The sequence below is a fragment of the Mytilus trossulus genome, chromosome 10, assembly GCF_036588685.1.
Source record: "Mytilus trossulus isolate FHL-02 chromosome 10, PNRI_Mtr1.1.1.hap1, whole genome shotgun sequence".
NCBI classification, from domain to species: domain Eukaryota; kingdom Metazoa; phylum Mollusca; class Bivalvia; order Mytilida; family Mytilidae; genus Mytilus; species Mytilus trossulus.
In genome coordinates this window covers 38,263,582-38,289,201 of record NC_086382.1, presented here as the reverse complement: position 1 = coordinate 38,289,201, position 25,620 = coordinate 38,263,582, and the positions used below count along the sequence as shown (strand labels likewise).

Sequence of the window (25,620 nt, the reverse complement as noted above, 5' to 3'; positions counted from 1 at the left end):
GTTAATTCCTACAGGAAACTTCAGTTAATTCCTACAGGAAACTTCAGTTAATTCCTACAGAAAACTTCAGCTATTTTCTACAGAAAAATAGTTATTTCCTACAGAAAACTTCAGTTATTTCCTACAGAAAACTTCAGTTAATTCCTACAGGAAACTTCAGTTTATTCCTACAGGAAACTTCAGCTTTTTTCTACAGGAAAATAGTTATTTCCTACAGAAAACCAGTTATTTCCTACAAAAAACTTCAGTTTATTCCTACAGGAAACTTCAAGTAATTCCTACAGGAAACTTCAGTTAATTCCTACAGAAAACTTCAGTTAATTCCTACAGGAAACTTCAGTTAATTCCTACAGAAAACTTCAGCTATTTTTTACAGTACCAGTTTATCTTCTAACATTCAAATTTATGTATAATGTACTTTATGAATGACTCTTTTTGAGTGAAGGAGGCCTATTTATAATGCAAAGTATCTAAAATACTTCCAATATGTACAACAAAACTCTTAGATACATTTCACTGTAAAAAATGTTCTTGCATTTTTTTGTCCTGTATTTCTGTCAGATTAGTGTTGTCAATATAACCAAATTTTAAAACATTGCCATATTAGTGGGATGTTTCGCTAGCCACAAAATTTATTTAAAATGTCCTGTACCAAGTGAGGAATATGACAGTTGCTAACAAATAGATCATTTCTAGGTATGCTGCATTTGTTTTTGTTGCACTTCAGTGTTTCTGTTGTTCTTTTGTTTTCCTCGTATTGTTGATGTGTTTTCCCTCTTGTAACCCGTTTTTGTTTTCTCTAAATCCATCTATGACTTTTAAACAGTGGTATACTACTGTTGCATTTATTTAGAACACATAACCATAATTTTATTTTTTTGTTTTTTGGCAAACTAGAAAAATCGGCAGTAAATTTACTGTAAAAAGCTAAAAAAAATATTACTTCAGTAAAACTTGTTAACCAACTAATGTCACTTTACAGCAATACTCACCACCCACAATGGCATACATCTTCTGATCTCAACTTCTTCTTTACCAGCCGTACAAACATGTTCTATAAATAGCTTTACAACAACTGCTCTAGTCCATTGGTATCTACAGAAGTTGTATTTGTAAAAGACAACATATAGTTATAAGTAAATATCACTAGTAAGTTTCGAAGAATATATTTTACAATGACATTCCCCATATACGCTCAATTATTCAATAAGACTATTGTAGGCGAACATTTTTATGGCAGCAAAATTTAAAAAATTATAACAGCTATTTCTCAATGCACACATTCTTAAGCAATACGTTTGAAAATCTGAACATGTGTTCAAATCATGTATCAGTTCCTTATATAAAAGTTCACAACTTAAAAATCTACCTTGCATTTTCTATTCCTTTTTGACATCTCTCACCATACTGAAATTCCTTGTTTTCTATATCATGACTAAAATGTCCAAAAATTCTTTCCACAACTGGTCTATAATCACAGACTTGTCGTAACCATTTGGTTCTAGGTTCAGGTTTGTTCAGTGCTTCTTTATTGGGTTCTAGGTTATTAACTAACAGATGCAAGGCTAGTATATCAAGTGTCTGGAAGGAAAAATAATCAAATTAATTTAAAGTTGTACAATTTTTTTAAATTCTTTAAATATACTGCAGATTTGTTATTATTATTTGGACATCATCATTATTTGAATACAAATTTTGAAGAATTTTGTTGGCAAGGATGAACCAAAAATAAAAATGTCCCAAAAAGAGTTAATTTTCAATAGGAAATACAATGTACCCAGGAAAGCAATATTTCATCTCAATTCATGAAAATTAATTAATCCAAAGTTTTTGGTTTTACATAGCTGGAAACTGAAAACAAAACCTTTGGCACTCAGTTTACTCCAATAAACATGAGACCATCAAAGTAGTTTTAAAAATGACTTCTGTGACAAAAAGAATGCATGTGTCTTAGTGTAAAGCCTAGCCCCAATAGTCAGTCAAAGTTTGGGAAAAAAAGAAAAACAGGAGCCTGTAATTCTGTGGTTGTCGTATGTTTATGTGTTTTTCGTTCATTTTTTTACATAAATCAGCCGTTAGTTTTCTCGTTTAAAATGTTTTACATTGTATTATCGGGGCCTTTTAAAGCTGACTATGCGGTATGGGCTTTGTTCATTGTTGAAGGCCGTACGGTGTACTATAGTTGTTAATGTTTGTGTCATTTTGGTCTTTTGTGGATAGTTGTCTCATTGGCAATCATACCACATCTTCTTTTTTATACTAACATATTCAAAACTCTGACCCTAACCAGTTATGTAAACTAGTTCAGCAAAATGAATGCCTCACTTTAAACATCTAAACATACAAAACTAATGCACTAAAATTAAGAAAATATACAATACTGACAAAATGCTAAAGATTCCGACTTGGGACAGGTGCAAAAATGTGTAGTAGTTGTATTCTAACACAAATTAAGAGTTATCATTAAATGATATCATTCTTAAAATAAAATAACCTAAAAGTTTTTACATCAAAAAGCTAAAAAGGAATCAATTATATATAATCAAACAAACTTACCTTTTCCTCATCTGTAACAAGATAAAAGTTGGATGATTCCTGCTGGAAATCTAGAATTTTCTGACTGCATCCTGGCCATATGTGTACTATGTTAGCAAAGTTCTTAAATCTCATATCATTCAGAATATAGGTCATGTGACATCCTAACAAAGAGGGTAATAATCTTCCATATTCTCCTCTTACAAGATGTCTGCAGCCTGTTATCACACTTTCACATAAAAGCTGAAAAATAAATTTAGAATTGAAGCAAAAAAATTAGTAATGAATGAGTCATAAATTCCTAAAGAATGTGGAGCATGAATCCCATTTAATAATTTTGTGATATATTTTTTGTAAGACATGGCACTAAACATTTTACTTATGATTCATCTCAAAGACTGAAATCAAAAGTAGAATGGTAAATGGAACTTATTAGACCCCCATCATACAATGTATCCTGCAACATACTAAACTTTGCCTGCCAAACAGGTCTGGACAACACTTTGAGTCAAAAAAGGCAGTGTATTTGGATTTATACTATTTTAAAAATAGCACTTTCACAGTAAAAATTTCACTTTTTTTATATTAATATGTGAAATTTAATTCTTAAGAAATTCTCTTGTCACTTTTTCTATAAGCTAAATTTTGACAGCATAATTTATGTAAAGATCCAGGCCCTGACGTCATAAAATTCCAAGTACGATTATTGTACTCAAGACTTGGAATTTTTAACCAATCAAAATTCTGGATATGATTTTTCAAGAAAAACTAGAGGCTCTAAAGAGCCTGTGTCGCTCACCTTGGTCTATGTGCATATTAAACAAAGGACACAAATGGATTCATGACAAAATTGTATTTTGGTGATGGTGATGTGTTTGAAGTTCTTACTTTACTGAACGATTTTGCTTCTTACAATTATATCTATCATGAACTTTGCCCATTAGTAACAGAGAACTATATTTGGTAAAAATTTACATAAATTTACCAAATTAATGAAAATTGTTAAAAATTGACTATAAAGGGCAATAACTCCTAAAGGGGTCAACTGACCATTTTGGTCATGCTGACTTATTTGTAGATCTTACTTTGCTGAACATTATTGCTGTTTACAATTTATCTCTATCTATAATAATATTCAAGATAATAACCAAAAACAGCAAAATTTCCTCAAAATTACCAATTCAGGGGCAGCAACCCAACAACCGATTGACCGATTCATCTGAAAATTTCAGGGCAGATAGTTCTTGACCTGATAAACATTTTTATCCCATGTCAGATTTCCTCAAAATGCTTTGGTTTTTGAGTTATAAGCCAAAAACTGCATTTTACCCCTATGTTCTATTTTTAGCGGTGGCGGCCATCTTGGTTGGTTGACCAGGTCACGCCACACATTTTTTAAACTAGATACCCCAAAGATGATTGTGGCCAAGTTTGGATTAATTTGGCCAAGTAGTTTCAGAGGAGAAGATTTTTGTAAAAGATTACTTTAATTTTCGAAAAATGGTTAAAAATTGACTATAAAGGGCAATAACTCCTAAACGGGTCAACTGACCATTTTGGTCATGCTGACTTATTTGTAGATCTTACTTTGCTGAACATTATTGCTGTTTACAGTTTATCTCTATCTATAATAATATTCAAGATAATAACCAAAAACAGCAAAATTTCTTCAAAATTACCAATTCAGGGGCAGCAACCCAACAACCGATTGACCGATTCATCTGAAAATTTCAGGGCAGATAGATCTTGACCTGATAAACATTTTTATCCCTTGTCAGATTTGCTCTTTATGCTTTGGTTTTTGAGTTATAAGCCAAAAACTGCATTTTACCCCTATGTTCTATTTTTAGCCGTGGCGGCCATCTTGGTTGGTTGACCGGGTCACGCCACACATTTTTTAAACTAGATACCCCAATGATGATTGTGGCCAAGTTTGGTTTGATTTGGCCCAGTAGTTTCAGAGGAGAAGATTTTTGTAAAAGTTAACGACGACGGACGACGACGGACGACGACGGACGACGGACGACGACGACGACGACGGACGCCGGACGCCAAGTGATGAGAAAAGCTCACTTGGCCCTTCGGGCCAGGTGAGCTAAAAATTGGACACAAGTTTTGAGTAAAGTTAGTGACTAGGAGCCCAAAAGTCACATATGTCATGGCTATATAACATAACCAAGTAAAGGAAAAACACTGTTAGGCCGCAACATTGAAGTTAAACTTTTCCCAGAACTAATAAAATGAGAATGGAAATGGGGAATGTGTCAAAGAGACAACAACCCGATCATAGAACAGACAACAGCAGAAGGCCACTAATGCAGCCAGAAACTCCCACACCAGGAGGCTTTCTTAACCTGGCCCCTAAAAGATGTTTCAAATTTAAATATTTTACCTGACATTCAGAATTCGTTTGTACAGGATGAATCATGTAGACAAAGTCTCTGATGTAACATTGCAGTACTTCAAGGATGTAGGTACCCTCTACACCTGACAAAAGTTCACCTAGTGGTAAGGACTTGAAGATTTCTGATGCTTTCATAACCACATCAAAATGGCTTTCTGTAGAATAAAAATAAAAATTCAACATTCATATTTTTTTAAAGTTTTTTTCTATTTGGATTGAATTTAAAAAAAAACACCAGTGTATTCATCTGAAGAGAATTTATATTCACAGTATAAAAACCACATAAAATCTAAAGAAAAGGCTAACGATGGTACTCACCAATTTCATGTAAAATTGTGGTAAAGTATTTGAGGTTCAAATTGGATTTTCTATATAGTTGTAATATTTAACTCTTCCTTTTGAAATACGGAATGTCACAATGACTGACTTTTGGGTCCCTGAATATGAAATTTAACTGTTTTTTTTTCAAAAAAAATTACCTGTGCTTTCTTTTGTTTCAATTGATTTTCTCAAGATATCTTCAATTTGTCCAAAAATCAGCCAAGAAAATGGCATGACAGCTGGGAAAGGTTTCCCATCTTTAGAAGTAGTTTTAACTGCTACTTCTTGCAGTTCATGTTGTCTTGTAGGGGAAACAATCCATGAATATTTCAATTGAGTCAGTTCAGGATTATTAAAAATGTCAACCCACATGTGGACGTGCCAACTATCGGTTGGATTATTGGTAAGTATATCCATATTTCTGTTTGTATCTATGAAGGCAATGATTCCAGCCAATATTGGAATAACTTTAGATTCTAAGCACTGAACTGCAAACTTCCTGTAAAACAAATTTTGCATGATTAAAATGAAACATAGTTCATGAAAAATAAGTTTAATATTAAAACTATTCATTATTCTGAAGGAGGAGATTAAAATCAAAGATTTAAAGTAAATTGCCTGTATTGGTAGGATAAAGAAGATGTTGTAGGGAGAAAATGTGAAGTCATTGCTGGTACAATGTGAAGAGGGTGGTAAAGGATAATTTTCATGCAACATGTTTTGCCATTTTTATTCACGTGCAGTCATGAAATAGGTTCGTTATTCACCATCTTTCATGAAATCAGTAAAAAGAATAAAGTGTTAGACATTTTTAATTGTTCATTCATCGAGAAATAGCAATTTTATTTTGCATTCTTCCATGCAGATACCCCTCCCCCTTTAGCTCCTCTGTGAACTGTTGTTTGGAATAAGAACTGGCTAAAACTTAAACATAGCAGTATCAAATTAGGTAACTATGTTTTGTCACACTAACAAAATGCTGACTTTTAATACAGGAAGTGAAAACATTTCCATCATGTATAAACTTGCCAGCCAAAAGATGAGAGAGTTGAATATCTGGAAATCTCACAATATCTCGCGACATGCAACATATGTCCATACAGTGTAATTTTGTGTTTTTTAAAGACAATTAAATGTGGTTAATTACTTTTTCCTACTTTACTGTTATCATCTTTCTATAATCTACACAATTTATTTTTTTCAAGACATGCTGGTTATCTTTATTTTTTCAAAGTGCCATTCGTTTGATCTAAGTTCTTAACATTGGTAAGAATTTCGATTATGACGTCAAGTTTTCCTGCTTTCCATTAAATTTCCTATTGTGACATCAAGAAAATAGTCAACCATGCCTGATGATGTCACATAGAAAGAACACATTCTTTTGCAGATCATTCAAAAGGAAGGATTGAATTTGTCTGCATATATGTCCATTAAAAATCATTAAAGAAACAGATCCAACCACCAAATCTTGTGCAGTACAATGTTTATCCAACCTCATCAGTTAAAATTTTAGATATTCAACTCATGAGTGGATTAATAGCGTATCACACTCGATTCAGTGGTAGAATCTATATTCAACAGCTTCAAAATTACTTTTCATATCAGATTTATACACATAGCTAGGATATTATCATCCAGACATATTTTCATAAGACAATACACACCTGAATGTACCAGCCCTGTTGATATTCTCAGGTCTAGAGGCTTCTGTTGATAACCAGTTTGTAATTACAGCCCCAATACTTTCTTCCTTCTCTCTCAAGATACTACTTAAATGTTTGGCTATTCCAGACATTACAGTTACCTCCCCTGTAAAACAAAAGTCAAAACATTGATCTTAAAGTTAATTAGATAATTAAACAATACTCATGTAGACCACTGTGACTCATTTATATAAAACATTCATTTATTTTCATGGGTATCAATTTTCATGGATTTAAGAAAACCATATTTTTGTAAAAATTTGATTTCATGGTATAGCCAAAGTGTACATACAAGCTATAAAAAAGAGAGAACTTGCAAACATACAATGAATCTTGCAATTTCAACTTAAAGGAGAGCTATTTGTTGGGCTTAAGGTAGCACAATACAAAGATTTTATAACACCAACTCCCAAGCTTTAAAATGCTGTAACTTTCTTAATAATGCTTGAAAATTTATAAAAGTGGTAGTTTTGGATAGCTAACAGAATACTCTTTCAAATAATGCAATGTTAGTATTATGCAACAATTATGTAACCAATTATAATGTTAACTGTGTCTAACATATTTTGCAACAAATTTCCACTTTCAAATGAAATTAGCTTCTGCATAGGTATCCCTAGAGGGTTGATTTTATTATATGTTGTTCCTATGGCCATTATCTTCAAAAGGGTGTCTCAGATTTCAGATAGAATGTATAGAACAAATTTTACACCTAATTAAACATTATCTTCTTTTATGTGGTTAGGATGTTTACACTTATTTGAGATTTATGAGAGAATGGAATACCGTAGAGAAAATCTGAGACACTCTTTTGAAGCCCATGATGTGTTGATTAAGATTTCGTTAAAATTTTCTGTATAGTTAAAGAGATGACAGAGCTAAATTTATTCAAGTGAACCTACCCAGATTTTGCCACTAATTACATAATAATTAATTACATAATGATTGCATAATAAAGATATTACATTCATTTAAAAGATTAATCTTTTATCTATCTATATATACCTCTTTTATTATTTTCTATGCATTCATAAGAAAGTTACAGCATTTCAAAGGTTAGTGATTGGAAGTAAAAAAATCTTTGTATTGTGCTACCTTAAGAGGAAATTAGAGATCAGAATTATGTTTTTCTTCAAAACTTTATATTGCGTCTTTTAAACCAGATCCAAGCTAAAATTATCAATTTTTTCTATCTGTAGACAAAGTTTTATCTTACTATCATGGTCTGATTGTATTTTAATAATAAAATTTGTAGAGGCTAAATTATCTAACCTGCTTCATGTTTCAAACAGTTGTGTATTATCTTCAATCGATCTATAGCTCTGGAGGAATCTGACATAGGATCTTTAACATTACCCAAAGCTGGTTGTAAACATTTCATGATCAAATTATCAATTTTAAAATGTCTTTTGAATTTCTGTCCTTTTTCATTTGCCTTTACTTCTAACTGAATATCCATTAAATCAACTTCATCTTCGTTTGTTTCCATTCTTTCCATCATTTGTTCATTCGTTTCTTCTTCTACTTCCATATCGTCCTCTGGTCTAGTTTTTGTGGAGGCCAACAAAGCACTGACTGACGTCCCATGCATGTCAGCAACAGAGGGTATATCTTCGGGAGCAGGATGAATATCATCTATGTGCACAGAATGCCAAAGCCCACACTGTTCCAAAACAAATACATGTCATTTATATAGTTGCAAGTGAATATACCATGACAGATTATCATAAAATTGAAAATCATACTAGATATCTAGAAAATATTTTCTCAAATTTCTATGTTTGAAAATTTTGCTCTTTTTACAATACATATACCTCACTTTGAATTATTCAAATAATCTATATTATGACTATTGTTACAACCTTGAGCAGTCAGTTTGGTTAGTAAAACGGTCCCTGTGTAGGTTGTTGTCTCTTGTAGTTTTATTTTCAAAGTAATTTATTTGAAAATAATAAAGTGTGGCAAATCAACGAAATAAATGACAAATTTAGACCTTATTTTCCCCTAAATGTTTGGTGATGTTGTGATGTTTGATTTGCTATCTCAATGACATATAACCATCTTGGATTAATACTCATGACATTAACCCATCTCATACTTATAATCTAACCTGGAATCCAGTAAAACACCCTCCAGCTATACCTGGAAGCTGAATCAGGAATACAACGTGGATGGCATAATGTCGTTCCTCCCTAATCTGTTGTAGCTCTCCCTGTACAGTGTATCTAGCACAAGCAATCAGGTCAGCATTCTGGTCCCCACAATCACATTGCACTATCAATAAGCTATCAGATGTTGTAGTGTGGTCAAAAAAAGATCTGAAATTATGAAGTAACTATCTTAAATATAACTGCTGATGCAATTCAAGAATAGCTTTCAAATACAGTGGATTCATTATTTTTCCAAATTTCAAAGACTTGGGGGATGTTGGTGCACCACAAATCAAAATGTTTAAAATTATTATTCAACAACAGGACAAGTTAATATAAGAGATGCAAACCTGCCAAGTTTTCAAAATGCCCATGGGGGTTTTAGGTGCAAGATAGCTGCCATACTCCTAAAACTAGAGGCTCCAAAGAGCCTGTGTCGCTCACCTTGGTCTATGTGAATATTAAACAAAGGAAGCAGATGGATTCATGACAAAATTGTGTTTTGGTGATGGTGATGTGTTTGTAAATCTTACTTTACTAGTCTTGCTGCTTACATTTATCTCTATCTATAATGAACTTGGTAGTTTCAGTGGAAAATGTTAATAAAAATTTACAAATTTTATGAAAATTGTTAAAAATTGACTATAAAGGACAATAACTCCTTAGGGGGTCAATTGACAATTTCGGTCATGTTGACTTATTTGTAAATCTTACTTTGCTGAACATAATTGCTGTTTACAGTTTATCTCTATCTATAATAAAATTTAAGATAATAACCAAAAACAGCAAAATTTCCTTAAAATTACCGATTCAGGGGCAGCAACCCAACAATGGGTTGTCAGATTCATCTGAAAATTATAGGGCAGATAGATCTTGATCTGATTAATAATTTTACCCCGTGTTGGATTTGCTCTAAATGCTTTGGTTTTTGAGTTATAAGCCAAAAACTGCATTTTACCCCTATGTTCTATTTTTAGCTGTGGCGGCCATCTTGATTTGATAGTCGGGTCACCGGACACATTTTTAAAACTAGATACCCCAAAGATGATTATTGCCAAGTCTGGATTAATTTGGCCCATTAGTTTCAGAGGAGAAGACTTTTGTAAAAGATAACTAAGATTTACGAAAAATGGTTAAAAATTGACTATAAAGGGCAATAACTCCTAAACGGGTCAACTGACCATTTCGGTCATGTTGACTTATTCGTAAATCCTACTTTACTAAATATTATTGCTGTTTACAGTTTATCTCTATCTATAATAATATTCAAGATAATAACCAAAAACTGCAAAATTTCCACAAAATTACCAATTCAGGGGCAGCAACCCAACAACGGGTTGACCGATTCATCTGAAAATTTCAGGGCAGATAGATCTTGACCTGATAAACATTTTTATCCCATGTCAGATTTCCTCTAAATGCTTTGGTTTTTGAGTTATAAGCCAAAAACTGCATTTTACCCCTATGTTCTATTTTTAGCCGTGGCGGCCATCTTGGTTGGTTGTCCGGGTCATCAACACATTTTTTAAACTAGATACCCCAATGATGATTGTGGCCAAGTTTGGTTCAATTTGGCCCAGTAGTTTCAGAGGAGAAGATTTTTGTAAAAGATAACTAAGATTTACGAAAAATGGTTAAAAATTGACTATAAAGGGCAATAACTCCTAAACGGGTCAACTGACCATTTCGGTCATGTTGACTTATTCGTAAATCCTACTTTACTTAACATTATTGCTGTTTACAGTTTATCTCTATCTATAATAATATTCAAGATAATAACCAAAAACTGCAAAATTTCCACAAAATTACCAATTCAGGGGCAGCAACCCAACAACGGGTTGACCGATTCATCTGAAAATTTCAGGGCAGATGGATCTTGACCTGATAAACATTTTTATCCCATGTCAGATTTCCTCTAAATGCTTTGGTTTTTGAGTTATAAGCCAAAAACTGCATTTTAACCCTATGTTCTATTTTTAGCCGTGGCGGCCATCTTGGTTGGTTGACCGGGTCACGCCACACATTTTTTAAACTAGATACCCCAATGATGATTGTGGCCAAGTTTGGTTCAATTTGGCCCAGTAGTTTCAGAGGAGAAGATTTTTGTAAAAGATAACTAAGATTTACGAAAAATGGTTAAAAATTGACAATAAAGGGCAATAACTCCTAAACGGGTCAACTGACCATTTCGGTCATGTGACTTATTTGTAAATCCTACTTTACTTAACATTATTGCTGTTTACAGTTTATCTCTATCTATAATAATATTCAAGATAATAACCAAAAACTGCAAAATTTCCACAAAATTACCAATTCAGGGGCAGCAACCCAACAACGGGTTGACCGATTCATCTGAAAATTTCAGGGCAGATAGATCTTGACCTGATAAACATTTTTACCCCATGTCAGATTTCCTCTAAATGCTTTCGTTTTTGAGTTATAAGCCAAAAACTGCATTTTACCCCTATGTTCTATTTTTAGCCGTGGCGGCCATCTTGGTTGGTTGACCGGGTCACGCCACACATTTTTTAAACTAGATACCCCAATGATGATTGTGGCCAAGTTTGGTTCAATTTGGCCCAGTAGTTTCAGAGGAGAAGATTTTTGTAAAAGTTAACGACGACGGACGACGGACGACGGACGCCGGACGCAAAGTGATGGGAAAAGCTCACTTGGCCCTTCGGGCCAGGTGAGCTAAAAACTTCAAGGGGGCCTTCAAATACAGTGCTATGTTGTTTTTTGGCTTCTTCATACTTTTATTAGCCTCAATTCATTGTATAATTGTTTTGTTAAAGTTGTGGACATAATTGCTCTTTACAAAAAATAGTTTGGGAGCCTCCATTGGGGAAATCCCCCCAAAACAGTGACAGTTGGCAGGTGTGGAGATGCTGCTGTGGAAAATATATTGATGAGCCTAAATTCAACCTTATAATCCTGTTCTTCCTTGAAAGAATTAATAAGAGGTACCATATGAGAATCAGTTTTTTAACCAATGGATTTTGCATGTTGTTTTATTTCCTTTTAATCATAGTTTCTGTTAAAATTGTAGGAAATAGTATGCCTTAAATTATGGTTTTTGAAAAATCTTGTAGAGAATTTCAACAAGAAATAGTTAAAATGCAACAATGTTGATATATGTTTTATAGAGAGCATATAAATGTTGCAAAAGCAAATTGCATACTTGATTTTTCTGCTAAACTGTTGCTCTGTATCAAAAGACTGCAGAGTCAGCAAAGTTACATTTTGTTTCTGTATGGGTATAAATCTGCACAGGATCTCTATGTCTGCTGTAGCTAATAGCTTGGAATTTGTTGTAATCTAAAAATACATAATTTGTTATTTTGATTAAACAGAAAATGATTTGGAATTAGCATTCTGTGAGTATAGTATGGCAATACATAGTCCCCTAACAGTTAAAATTTATTGTTTTGGAACAAAAGTCTAACTTGATCTATAACGATATAACAAATATAAAGTCAAAATCTTAAGTATGAGGAAAAAAGTCTTGAAAACTGATTATCTGAGTGAATTTTCTAAGTTCAAGGACAAAAACTCTACTCAAAATCATCAGACCAGAACAAAAATCTATCTTGATCTGTACCTTGTCATGATAAAACTATATACCAATTCTCAAATCAATATCTTCTAGCATGACCAAACTAGAGGCTCTAAAGAGCCTGTGTCGCTCACCTTGGTCTATGTGCATATTAAACAAAGGACACAAATGGATTCATGACAAAATTGTATTTTGGTGATGGTGATGTGTTTGAAGTTCCTACTTTACTGAACGATTTTGCTTCTTACAATTATATCTATCATGAACTTTGCCCATTAGTAACAGAGAACTATATTTGGTAAAAATTTACATAAATTTACCAAATTAATGAAAATTGTTAAAAATTGACTATAAAGGGCAATAACTCCTTAAGGGGTCAATTGACCATTTAGGTCATGTTGACTTATTTGTAGATCTTACTTTGCTGAACATTATTGCTGTTTACAGTTTATCGCTATCTATAATAGTATTCAAGATAACCAAAAACGGCAAAATTTCTTTAAAAATTACCAATTGGAGGGCAGCAACCCAACAACCAGTTGTCCAATTCATCTGAAAAATTCAGGGCAGATAGATATTGACTTGATTAACAATTTAACTTCTTGTCAGATTTGCTCTAGATGCTTTGGTTTCATAGTTATAAGCAAAAAACTGCATTTTACCCCTATGTTCTATTTTTAGGCGTGGCGGCCATCTTGGTTGAATGGCCAGGTCATCGGACACATTTTTCAAACTAGATACCCCAAAGATGATTGTGGCCTAGTAGTTTCAGTGGAGATTTTGTAAAAGATTACTTAGATTTATGAAAAATGGTTAAAGATTGACTATAAAGGGCAATAACTCCTAAAGGGGTCAACTGACCATTTTGGTCATGTTGACTTATTTGTAGATCTTACTTTGCTGAACATTATTGCTGTTTACAATTTATCTCTATCTATAATAATATTCAAGATAATAACCAAAAACAGCAAAATTTCCTCAAAATTACCAATTCAGGGGCAGCAACCCAACAACCGATTGACCGATTCATCTGAAAATTTCAGGGCAGATAGTTCTTGACCTGATAAACATTTTTATCCCATGTCAGATTTTCTCAAAATATTTTGGTTTTTGAGTTATAAGTCAAAAACTGCATTTTACCCCTATGTTCTATTTTTAGCGGTGGTGGCCACCTTGGTTGGTTGACCAGGTCACGCCACACATTTTTTAAACTAGATACCCCAAAGATGATTGTGGCCAAGTTTGGATTAATTTGGCCCAGTAGTTTCAGAGGAGAAGATTTTTGTAAAAGATTACTTTAATTTACGAAAAATGGTTAAAAATTGACTATAAAGGGCAATAACTCCTAAACGGGTCAACTGACCATTTTGGTCATGTTGACTTATTTGTAGATCTTACTTTGCTGAACATTATTGCTGTTTACAGTTTATCTCTATCTATAATAATATTCAAGATAATAACCAAAAACAGCAAAATTTCCTCAAAATTACCAATTCAGGGGCAGCAACCCAACAACCGATTGACCGATTCCTCTGAAAATTTCAGGGCAGATAGATCTTGACCTGATAAACATTTTTACCCCATGTCAGATTTCCTCAAAATGCTTTGGTTTTTGAGTTATAAGCCAAAAACTGCATTTTACCCCTTTGTTCTATTTTTAGCGGTGGCGGCCATCTTGGTTGGTTGACCAGGTCACGCCACACATTTTTTAAACTAGATACCCCAAAGATGATTGTGGCCAAGTTTGGATTAATTTGGCCAAGTAGTTTCAGAGGAGAAGATTTTTGTAAAAGATTACTTTAATTAACGAAAAATGGTTAAAAATTGACTATAAAGGGCAATAACTCCTAAATGGGTCAACTGACCATTTTGGTCATGTTGACTTATTTGTAGATCGTACTTTGCTGAACATTATTGCTGTTTACAGTTTATCTCTAACTATAATAATATTCAAGATAATAACCAAAAACAGCAAAATTTCTTCAAAATTACCAATTCAGGGGCAGCAACCCAACAACCAATTGACCGATTCATCTGAAAATTTCAGGGCAGATAGATCTTGACCTGATAAACATTTTTACCCCATGTCAGATTTGCTCTAAATGCTTTGGTTTTTGAGTTATAAGCCAAAAACTGCATTTTACCTCTATGTTCTACTTTTAGCCGTGGCGGCCATTTTGGTTGGTTGACCGGGTCACGCCACACATTTTTTAAACTAGATACCCCAATGATGATTGTGGCCAAGTTTGGTTTGATTTGGCCCAGTAGTTTCAGAGGAGAAGATTTTTGTAAAAGTTAACGACGACGGACGACGACGACGACGGACGCCAAGTGATGAGAAAAGCTCACTTGGCCCTTCGGGCCAGGTGAGCTAAAAAGAGGGGACTGATTTGCTGGACTGACGGATGGACAGGCAGACAGACTGAATACAAACCTAAAGTCCCCTTCTACCTTGTTGGTAGGGGACTAATAAAACAGGACTTTAAGTGATGAAAAATATATATATAGAATAATAGGTAGTTTCTTTTTTGATACTGACTATCTCATGTGGAATATCTAGACAAGCCTGTTAGGGCGAGTTAAGCTATTCCACATGATAGTCAGTATCAAATACGAAACTACCTATTATTCTGTTTATCGGTAATTATGACGTCACACAATGTATTGCCTAATATTTTCAGTGATACAGCCAGTACATTGATACTCGAAAATATTAGGCAGTAAGATCAAAGGGAAAATATACGAATTACCGAAATAAAGGTATATCATACAGTGAGATAGTCAATATGTTCTGTTAAAATAATCTTACCTGCACATGAATATTATGTTTCTGTTGTTGTACAATCTTATACTGGAGGTAATCTGCCAAACTTTCATGGTGTTGTTCTAAAAAGTAGGTCTTAAAAATCTCTCCATGTTTGTCACCTAGCTGAAAAACTGCTGCAGGGGTTGCACACCACAATAATATTGACTGAGCTTCTCTAAGTATCTATAAATAATTTAATTTTGGATGTAACACGTCTTCTGATTGGCTGACGTTATTTTGTTGAGCCCATAGACATAATTTAGTCATGTGACCGCGACGTCATCAACGTTTTTTCAAGGTTTTCTACTGTTTTAAATGGAATTTAGAATTAAATTACAAGAAATGACTGTAATATTTTTTCTGTCTATTCTAAATTACATAAAAATGTGGTGCACATTGTTAAATACCCCGCTAGTGTAGTTTATAATGAAAGAGAATTTCATCATTAAATTTGATTAAATTTTACTGTTTTTTAGAATTTCTTAATATTACTTTCAGCCTTTCTTTATATCTTTTTTTTTTGTAAAGGAAAACAGCTGTACATGACAAATGAAAATCAGGTCAAGCCTAATTCAATATGTCCCACACAGATGATCTTCTACAAATGTACATATTTGCCAGTCCTCTTTTCTTATTAAGGTAGTTGTTATTTGTCTGTGAGGAAATTTAATAAAGTAGCTATTTTAAACTGAAATTTACAGTTTGTTCTTATATTGTGCTAAGCACTCACAAACATGTTTTAACCATTCCTATTCATTTGTGACTGTCTAAAACCAAGGTCCTGTAATTCAGTACTAGTCATCAGTTACTGTCTGTCATATTTGTTTTTATTTATCTTTTTTATAATATAAACTGTTATCACAGAGATATGTCTCGCCTTTTTGAAATTTTGATTATGCAAATGTTGATATTAAAATAAACAATACTTTAACATCTTCCACAAGTTATGAAAATATTCAGTCATTGAAACATGACTGAGTTGCATGACTGAGTTGAAACATGACTGAGTTGCATGACTGAGTTGCATGGCTAAACAATCTCCAATTAAATGAGATGTGCAACTGCATACCAAATATCATCATGACCATTGATTTATTATAACTCATTCCCAAATCTAAATACAAACATTAACTAGTCAACTATAGAAAATTTTCAAAGTCAAAAAGAGGGGTGGGGCTATATAATCTCCACGGAAACGATGCTTGCAAATGCCAATAAATTTGCATATTGAATATCATTGACTTAACATTAGCATGCAGTTCATCTTAAACAGATCTAATCACAAAATAATACATGTAAATGACGATAAGTTTCAGTCATTAGACTGTGAATGAGGGGTGCGGCTAATTAAGTATTCTCTATGGAAATGAGATGTGCCAATGCTTATACAACTGAATACCAATTAATAGTGGCCTACCACTTATAGTTCCCCTTGAATTCACCTAATCACTAACTAATACATAATAATTCAGAAAATGTGAAAGTCAATAGACCATGACTAAGAGGGCAGGGCCAAATTATCTCTATGGGAATGAGGTATGCCAATGCTAACACAACTACATACCACATATCATTGACCTACCACTTGTGGTTCCCCATAAACTGACCTAATCACAAACTAATACATGTAACTAAGCAAAAGTTTTGAAGTCAATAGACCATGACTGAGGGGGCAGGGCCAAATAATCTCCATGGATATGAGATGTGCCAATGCTTTTACAACTGCATACCAAATATAATTGACCTACCACTTGTGGTTGACCATAATTTAGACCTAATCACAAACTAATACATTGTTGTTGCCGACGCCGCTGATGCCGGAAACAGCATACCTATGATATCTCTCACTTTTTGACTCCGTCAAGGCGAAACAAAAACCAACTGTTAATTTTTTTGTATTATCTGTTTCAAATTCTATCATATCAAGGACTTCTGGCTGCATATACTTTTGCTTTATTGTTGGAGGCCATACTGTGAAGTTATTTGGTCCATTAGTCTCATTAGCACTCATATCATAACCAGATGCTCCGCAGGGCGCAGCTTTATACGACCGCAGAGGTTGAACCCTGAACGGTTGGGGCAAGTATGGACACAACATTCAAGCTAGATTCAGTTCTAAATTTGGATTGTGATTAAATAGTTGACACAGCATAGGTTTCTGAAACAGAATGAATGTGGTCTAATGAACTTAAAATTTTTGTTTTGCCTTTGAGCAATTCACTATGCATTTGAATATTAATCCTTTCAAAAAAACAATTGAAGAAATTTTCTATCTTTTTATTTATGAAATTTCAAATGAGAAAAATTGAACTCCCTCCCCCCTCAATTTCTTCTCACATCCCCCTTTCCTTTCTTCCAAAACCGATCTCAATTCAAATTTCCAATGGAGTTTGCAACACTAATTACTCATTTAAATACATCATAAAATATTTAAATGTAAAAAGGGCTTGTTATCAATAAATGGTAAAGATTGTTTTAATTTATCAGTTGGCAGTAAAAGTGAATATACATTGTATATTGTATAAAACAATGATTTAAGTTGATTCAACTACTATTATGGACAAAGAAAGATAACTCCAATTGATTTCCCACATTGTATATGGTCCGAGAACACAATTAATTCGTAGTGCATTTCTTTTAGAACATAAATGAAAATAAAAAAAATCCCACCTGCGCTTTCTCAAAGAAACTTTTACAGTGTGTTGTACTACTTTTGGGACAAATTATATCAAAATTATAGAAAACTTCATCGCCTCTAACTCAAAATATGGACAATTTTATGTTTAGGGCGTCTTGAAATCTTTTGACAGCTTCCGAAGTGCTCATTTTCAACCTTTTTCAGCTGGACCAAATTACTACTTTCCTTTAAAATTCTGGACCCAAATTTTTTTACAGTGTAATTTTATCCCCCTACTTGCAATTTGAGGCATTAAACATGGAGTAATAAATTTGGAAGAGGTATAAAAATTAATGGCAAGTAACCCACTGTCAACACTAGGGACTATATTTGTGAACAACGAAAATCAAGGGACGACAATGGTGGTCTCGGACCTAATAGGGTATAAAGAGTTGACAAATCTTAAAAAGACTTGGTATGACCAAAGCTTAATGAATTATAACACTGCTTACAAAGTTTCATGACAATAGGATGTATATTATAGACATTAAGTAAAATTCTATACTCCTCTTTGCGTGTAAAATTTTGACGTTAAAATTGAAAAATTTCAACTATCAACATTTGGGGCTTTAAAAATTCAAATATTGCAAAAAAATACTTTTTAAATGACTCAATATATAACTTATCATGTACTTAAAGCAATAGAGTACTCATTTGATTTATAAGACTTGGCATAATTATTCAAAAGTCAAATTTATATGAGCCTGCGCCTAAAAATTGAGGTTTTTCAATGAAGGGGGGCCTTACATGAAGATGTAATATTTTCCACCAATTTTAAATTTGTGAAGCTTTTTGGTTATAAATAATCCTTACATATGTATTGAAAGTACTTTAAATGGAAAGAAAAGTTACAAATAACATATCATATTAGTTTAAAAGGGTCATGGGCCAACTAAGAGTGGAAAAAATTTAGGGTCAATTTAGGCCGTGCCACATATTTACATTAAAAAATGCATATCGAGACTATAAGAAATAAAAATTTGTGTCTTTTTTATCATTTCTATACTCATGTGACATGATACAACAAATCTGAGCACAAAAAGACTCTTGCAATTAACTTTTCTTACAAGCAGTATGGGCTGATACAAAGATTTTTGCCTTTTTAGGGAAAAACTTGCATGCAATTTATTCTCAACAGGCTTATATTTAAACCACTTGCTATCCTACAGAAGAAAAGAAAGATAGTATGTGAAATGGAACAGGTACAATAGACATTGTAAAGTGCATTTGATACAAATTTAGAGAGGTCTTCAATATGGACATCAAATTTTATGTACCAAGCTCCCCACTATTGACTTCATCCAAACAAGGCGTTAGACAAGGGTCATTTATATAACACATTTTGCACATTTTGTCTGAGATAAACTTCTTTTCTGTAGATTCAGAGTTCATAAATAAGTAAAAGAAGTAGATAAAGGCATAGAAACACAAATATTGACACATGAAAACCTGCCAGATAGAAAGTCAGGATGCCATTTATGCATCAATATTGAAAAAGTTATAAAATGCCTATTTTGACCATAAAATGCCAAAATTGGTTATTTTTGCAGAAATTCTATAAAATAAAAGTTTAAATCCTTTAGTTTCATGCTATTTGACAAGTTGACACCATCAAATAATTTAGGGAAGTTGCCAGAGTACAAATTCTATATTTACAGATTTCACCTCTTAGGTCCGAGAACACAATTAATTCGTAGTGCATTTCTTTTAGAACATAAATGAAAATAAAAAAAATCCCACCTGCGCTTTCTCAAAGAAACTTTTACAGTGTGTTGTACTACTTTTGGGACAAATTATATCAAAATTATAGAAAACTTCATCGCCTCTAACTCAAAATATGGACAATTTTATGTTTAGGGCGTCTTGAAATCTTTTGACAGCTTCCGAAGTGCTCATTTTCAACCTTTTTCAGCTGGACCAAATTACTACTTTCCTTTAAAATTCTGGACCCAAATTTTTTTACAGTGTAATTTTATCCCCCTACTTGCAATTTGAGGCATTAAACATGGAGTAATAAATTTGGAAGAGGTATAAAAATTAATGGCAAGTAACCCACTGTCAACACTAGGGACTATATTTGTGAACAACGAAAATCAAGGGACGACAATGGTGGTCTCGGACCATATTGTATAAAACAATGATTTAAGTTGATTCAACTACTATTCTGGGCAAAGAAAGATAACTCCAATTGATTTCTTGCTATTGCACAATATTGTGCAATTAGATATTTCTTGCTATTGCGCAATACTGTGCAATGGAAAACACTTGCTATTGCACAATACTGTGCAATTGAAGATTTCTTGCTATTGCGCAATACTGTGCAATTGAAAATTTCTTGTTATTGCTGAGTACTGTGCAATTGAAAATTTCTTGCTATTGCACAATACTTAATATATTATTTTGGATTCTGATTTGGACCAATTTAAAAACTGGGTCCATAATCAAAAATCTAAGTGCATGTTTGGATTCAGCATATCAAAGAACCCCAAGAATTCAATTTTTGTAAAAATCAAACTAAGTTTAATTTTGGACTCTTTGGACTTTAATGTAGACCAATTTGCAAACAGGACCAACAATTAAGAATCTTCATACACAGCTAGATTTGGCATATCAAAGAACCCTATTTTTTCAATTTTTGATGAAATCGAACAAAGTTAATTTTGGACCCCGATTTGGACCAACTTGAAAACTGGGCCAATAATCGAAAATCTAAGTACATTTTTAGATTCAACATATCAAAGAACCCCAAGGATTCAATTTTTGTCAAAATCAAACTAAAAAATCTTTACCAACCTTCCTTTTGTGGTCATAAACCTTGTGTTTAAATTTTATTTTTTTCTATTTACTTAAACTAAAGTTATTGGTCAAAAACCAAGAATAATGCTTATTTGGGCCCTTTTTTGGTCCCTAATTCCTAAACTGTTGGAACCAAAACTCCCAAAATCAATCCCAACCTTCCTTTAGTGGTCATAAACCTTGTGTTTAAATTTCATAGATTTCTATTCACTTTTTCTAAAGATACAGTGCGAAAACTAAAAGTATTCGGACAACGACGACGACAACAACGACGCAGACGACAACGCCAACGTGATAGCAATATACGATGATTTTTTTTTCAAATTTTGCGGTCGTATAAAAATAATTGTTGCCTTAGCACAAAGAATATGAATATTTCTATACCTCCTCTTTAATCTGTAATATAGCTTCATCATTACATCTTTTCTCCTGACAGACATGAAGTATAATGGCGGCACAAGTGTCAGCATGGTATCCCATAAAAGCATCTCCTATCTTTCTTATGTCCTTCCTAGAATCAAAACAAGCAAGATATTTTCTCAAAGAGGAAAAAAACCCATTAATAATGCTTTGGTCTTAATTTAGGCCCAATAATATTTGGACTGCTTTTTTGCACATGTAAATTTGTATCATTCCCTCTGATAAATTCATAGCCACAGCTATTGCTTAAAACAATAATAATTTGTAATGAAAAAAAATAAATGAACAAATCAAAATTGACAATAGCAGAAAAAGCAAAATTTTAATGAGTTATGCTTGTGTGAAAGAAAATCGTGTTTAAATGGTAACTTGATGATGTGGTTTTGACAAATTCTTCATAAAGGCAAATATATAGGAAACTTGTACTATGGTGAATGTTAAAATTAATGGATCACAAATGCCTATGAATTTCATGACAACTAGTTCAAACTAATAATATTGTCTTCAAAGTAAAGCAGATTTATAAAATAACACTTTGACTTACTTGTCTCTCATATTTCTCATGTATGCAGGAACTTTAACCTCACAAAAATGTTGTGCCCATGCCTGTAGCTTGTCTGCTAACTCAAGCTGTGCTGGTGTCAGCATGTTCTTCAGTGACAAGAAATGTTTTTCAAGTCGATTGATCAATGGTATAGGAAATTTATCATACACTATCTGTTTCTCAGCAACTACTATCAATCTGTAAATAAATATAATGAGTTTAAATCATTACTTCACTTTCAAAACAAAAATAAAGTTAAAGGAATACATTTTTTTTTATCAAAGCCTGATTGATGCTTTTTAAAGCAATCCTGAATATCAACTAGAGGCTCTTAAGAGGCTGTGTTGCTCACCTTGGTGACAGGTCTATGTGCATATTAAACAAATAACACAGATGGAGTCATGACAAAATTGTGTTTTGGTGATGGTGATGTGTTTGTAGATCTTACTTTGTGGACAAGTTTGGTTAAATTTGGCCTAGTCGTTTCAGAGGACAAGATTTTTTGATGGATGACGACGACGGACGCCAAGTGATGAGAAAAGCTCACTTGAGCTAAAAATGAGGTATTATTTCTTCAACAGCAAATTCTTATCTATAGATATCAATCCAGGTTTAATTCCCCATTTTTTTGCATGAGGAAAAGCCTATACAAAGTCTGGAAATTAGTTGTTTTCCATTGGTTTAATGTGTTTGAGATTATGATTTTGCCAATTGATAAGTGACTTTTCGTTTCTACTTTTCCTTGAAGTTTGGTATTTTCTTATTCTATTTTTATTATTTTCATTCCTGTCAGGAATGTTTTATTAATGCCATGAAGATTTTTATAAAGTACTCAACCCTTAAAACCATAAAGAGACAAATTTTGCTAAAAGCTTAGTGTTCAAGGGAAATAACTCCTGAATTGTATCAGTAATAATTAATTGAACTGAACCTGTTTTTACAACCCAATGTAGTAGTTTAGGGATCTCCATGGCCTGTTTAACGATGGCGCCCCGCCATCGTTCAAATGTCTTGCGCCATCGTCAAATGACTTGCGCCATCGTTCAATTGTCTTCCGCCATCGTTCAAAACTGTGGTTGTTTTATAGCCTGACGCAATTTTTGTAGCAATTATAATCAAATGCTTGTAATTGCATAACCCTCAGGCTTTTTTTATAGTATAATCCAATGGCAATACAGTTCTAACGCCTGAGGGATATCCCGATTAAGATCGCTAATCACTTGTACCTGAGCTTGTACAGGTAGATTAACAAACCAGACAGGAGAATATTATTCGAAGATAGACGATTCATTTGTTGAATTATTTAACTGAGTTTCCGCAAATGCTTATGATAATTCAGAATAAATAAATTAAATCTAATATACATCCTTGGCTTCAACAAGTCGAACACGTGCATTTATTTTGACTTACGCAATCAGCATCCCCCTTTTTAAGAAGTACAAAATAGCACGTAAAACAGTAAGTATTATTTCATCGCAAATAACTCAAGTACTGCTGTATTGTAACGATAATATAGAATTACTTTAAAAGTTAAAACTATAAACTTTTAATATTTCCTGTAAAGAAATATCGTATCGTAATTCCGAATTCATTTCGTAGTTAACAATGAAATTGATACATCCGCGTTTCTGGTTTCTATTCAGACTCGAAAGATGCATGTTGCATAGCACCGATTTGCTAAATAAAGTCATTAAAAACCATTTCATTTGACAGAGTTTGCTTTACAAATCTTTTTTAACCTTTTACATATAAACCCGTAGGACTCGTTTTTTCGTTGCTGCAAATCAGCCATACCGGTAATGGTTTCATGACTTCTGAATTTGACAGTGTTGGTGAAAAATAAGCTCCACATGATTTTTAAAACCCAAAAATAGCAAGAGAACTACATGGTGACCTCCATGATAGCTATTGGTCATTCTCGACTAAGGGAAAGGGAGGGGGCATGAAGGCTTGTACTTTGAAGAGTTACAAACAGCAATTATTGAAAATATATATATACTTCTATAAATACATATAATTTAAATAAGCAATGAATTTGCATGTTCACCTATCCTTATGTGGAGGAATGAAATACTTTCGATCGCGCTACACTGTACGGCTTAGATACTGTTTATGATGGTTAAAGTTCCTCCATGGTTCAATTTTCATCCATGGAGATCCCTGCAGCATAGTAAAAATTTTTATCTTACAATTATTTGTGTGATAATTTTCAATTACCTGAATTTCTTATGTACTCTGCATTTAACCCTATGTGAACCAAGTCCTAAATCTACATATCTTTCTCCTCCAAACAAAACATAATACTGAAATTAAACAGATCAGATAATTCAATATAAATGAATGGACAATTTATTATCTTTCAGATAAATTATACTTTTCAACACATTCATTTTTGAAATGCAATACATATTATTACTGGTTTATTTTGCTTATTTCTATGTTGATATTGAATTTGAAAACAAAATCATCTCAGTGGAAAATGTGAATATATAACTTATGAGAGCCCAGGTGTCCGTGGGGTCTAGTGGGACGGCTGCAGTGCAGGCGATTTGGTGTCACGATATCACAGTAGCATGGGTTCGAATCCCGGCGAGGGAAGAACCAAAAATTTGCGAAAGCAAATTTACAGATCTAACATTGTTGGGTTGATGTTTAGACGAGTTGTATATACATTATGTACACAGCCATGTATCACCATCATTGATGGCGATCCGATGGATACATCTGTTGTAGGGTTGTCACTGACTCAGACGTACTTATAACTTATGATATATATATTAACTGTGCCTATATCAAATTTTCAGTCATGTCTTCAAGTCATGCCTCTACTCATGTCATAGCATTGCACAAAGACATTGTTTTTTTCAGACTGCAAATGATGTCATCACACAAAAGCTATTGGATGTTTCCTGATTGATATTTTATTTCTACATAAATTTAAAATTTGCATCAACAACTACTGACAGGATACCCATTTCAAAGCCTCCTACATGTATTTGGAAAGTTGATATATAATATGGCATACCTGGTTCAGAGCATCATACAGACTTTCATATAGGTTTTCCAGATTCAAAAGAATGACAGTGCTTCCAGTTTCCATACACACTTTTATTCTGTTTATATTTCTGCACACCTGCGATAAAATAATTTATCATATACTTAAGACTAAATAACATATGATTTTTTACTAAATGATAATAGCATTAAATTTACATAAATTCCATATTTTTCTAATTGGTGCTTAGCAGGCTGATATGAAAAGTTTATCACATGCTTCAATTGTTATCACTAGCCTTTCCGTAACGTTATCGCATGGCATTTTGGTGATACTTGGCATATTCTGGAAAATACACCTCAATGCTACGTTTTCAGTGAAAAATAGTGTACATAACAATTATTCAGATACTGAAAAGTATATTGTGTAAAATAATAATAATAATAAACAAAATTAATAAACAAACAAATTATTAAATAAATGCATTTTTTAAAGTTTCAAACATAATTTAGTAAGTTACTTTGAAAAGGTTGACCTTTCCTAACAGTCTTCATAATGTATATTGTTGATTATTTTTTTTGTCAATTCATTCATATTAAAATCTGTTTTTTTTCTCTGTTGAGGTATATGGTAGAAAAATTTCATATCAAAAGTAATAAATTTTGAGGCCGACGTCCGTGGACTTTTTACTCTTTGAACTTCTATTTGGGAAC

At 33.0% G+C, this 25,620-nt stretch overlaps 1 protein-coding gene across 1 annotated transcript in view; it reads right to left on the bottom strand.

The window, feature by feature from the left end:
* The window catches only part of LOC134687879 (E3 ubiquitin-protein ligase rnf213-alpha-like), a 144,354-nt gene that overhangs the window by 34,060 nt on the left and 84,674 nt on the right, over positions 1 to 25,620 (bottom strand). Inside the window, exons 53-66 of the mRNA XM_063548337.1 lie at positions 24,938 to 25,045; positions 24,130 to 24,215; positions 21,913 to 22,110; positions 21,333 to 21,459; positions 15,479 to 15,658; positions 12,295 to 12,431; positions 9,074 to 9,281; positions 8,236 to 8,626; positions 6,925 to 7,069; positions 5,419 to 5,759; positions 4,928 to 5,094; positions 2,557 to 2,778; positions 1,370 to 1,581; positions 993 to 1,095 (exon numbers count right to left, since the gene is read on the bottom strand). Of these exons, the coding sequence (XP_063404407.1) occupies positions 993 to 1,095; positions 1,370 to 1,581; positions 2,557 to 2,778; positions 4,928 to 5,094; positions 5,419 to 5,759; positions 6,925 to 7,069; positions 8,236 to 8,626; positions 9,074 to 9,281; positions 12,295 to 12,431; positions 15,479 to 15,658; positions 21,333 to 21,459; positions 21,913 to 22,110; positions 24,130 to 24,215; positions 24,938 to 25,045 (2,625 nt within the window). The remainder of the gene's footprint in view (positions 1 to 992; positions 1,096 to 1,369; positions 1,582 to 2,556; positions 2,779 to 4,927; positions 5,095 to 5,418; positions 5,760 to 6,924; positions 7,070 to 8,235; positions 8,627 to 9,073; positions 9,282 to 12,294; positions 12,432 to 15,478; positions 15,659 to 21,332; positions 21,460 to 21,912; positions 22,111 to 24,129; positions 24,216 to 24,937; positions 25,046 to 25,620) is intronic.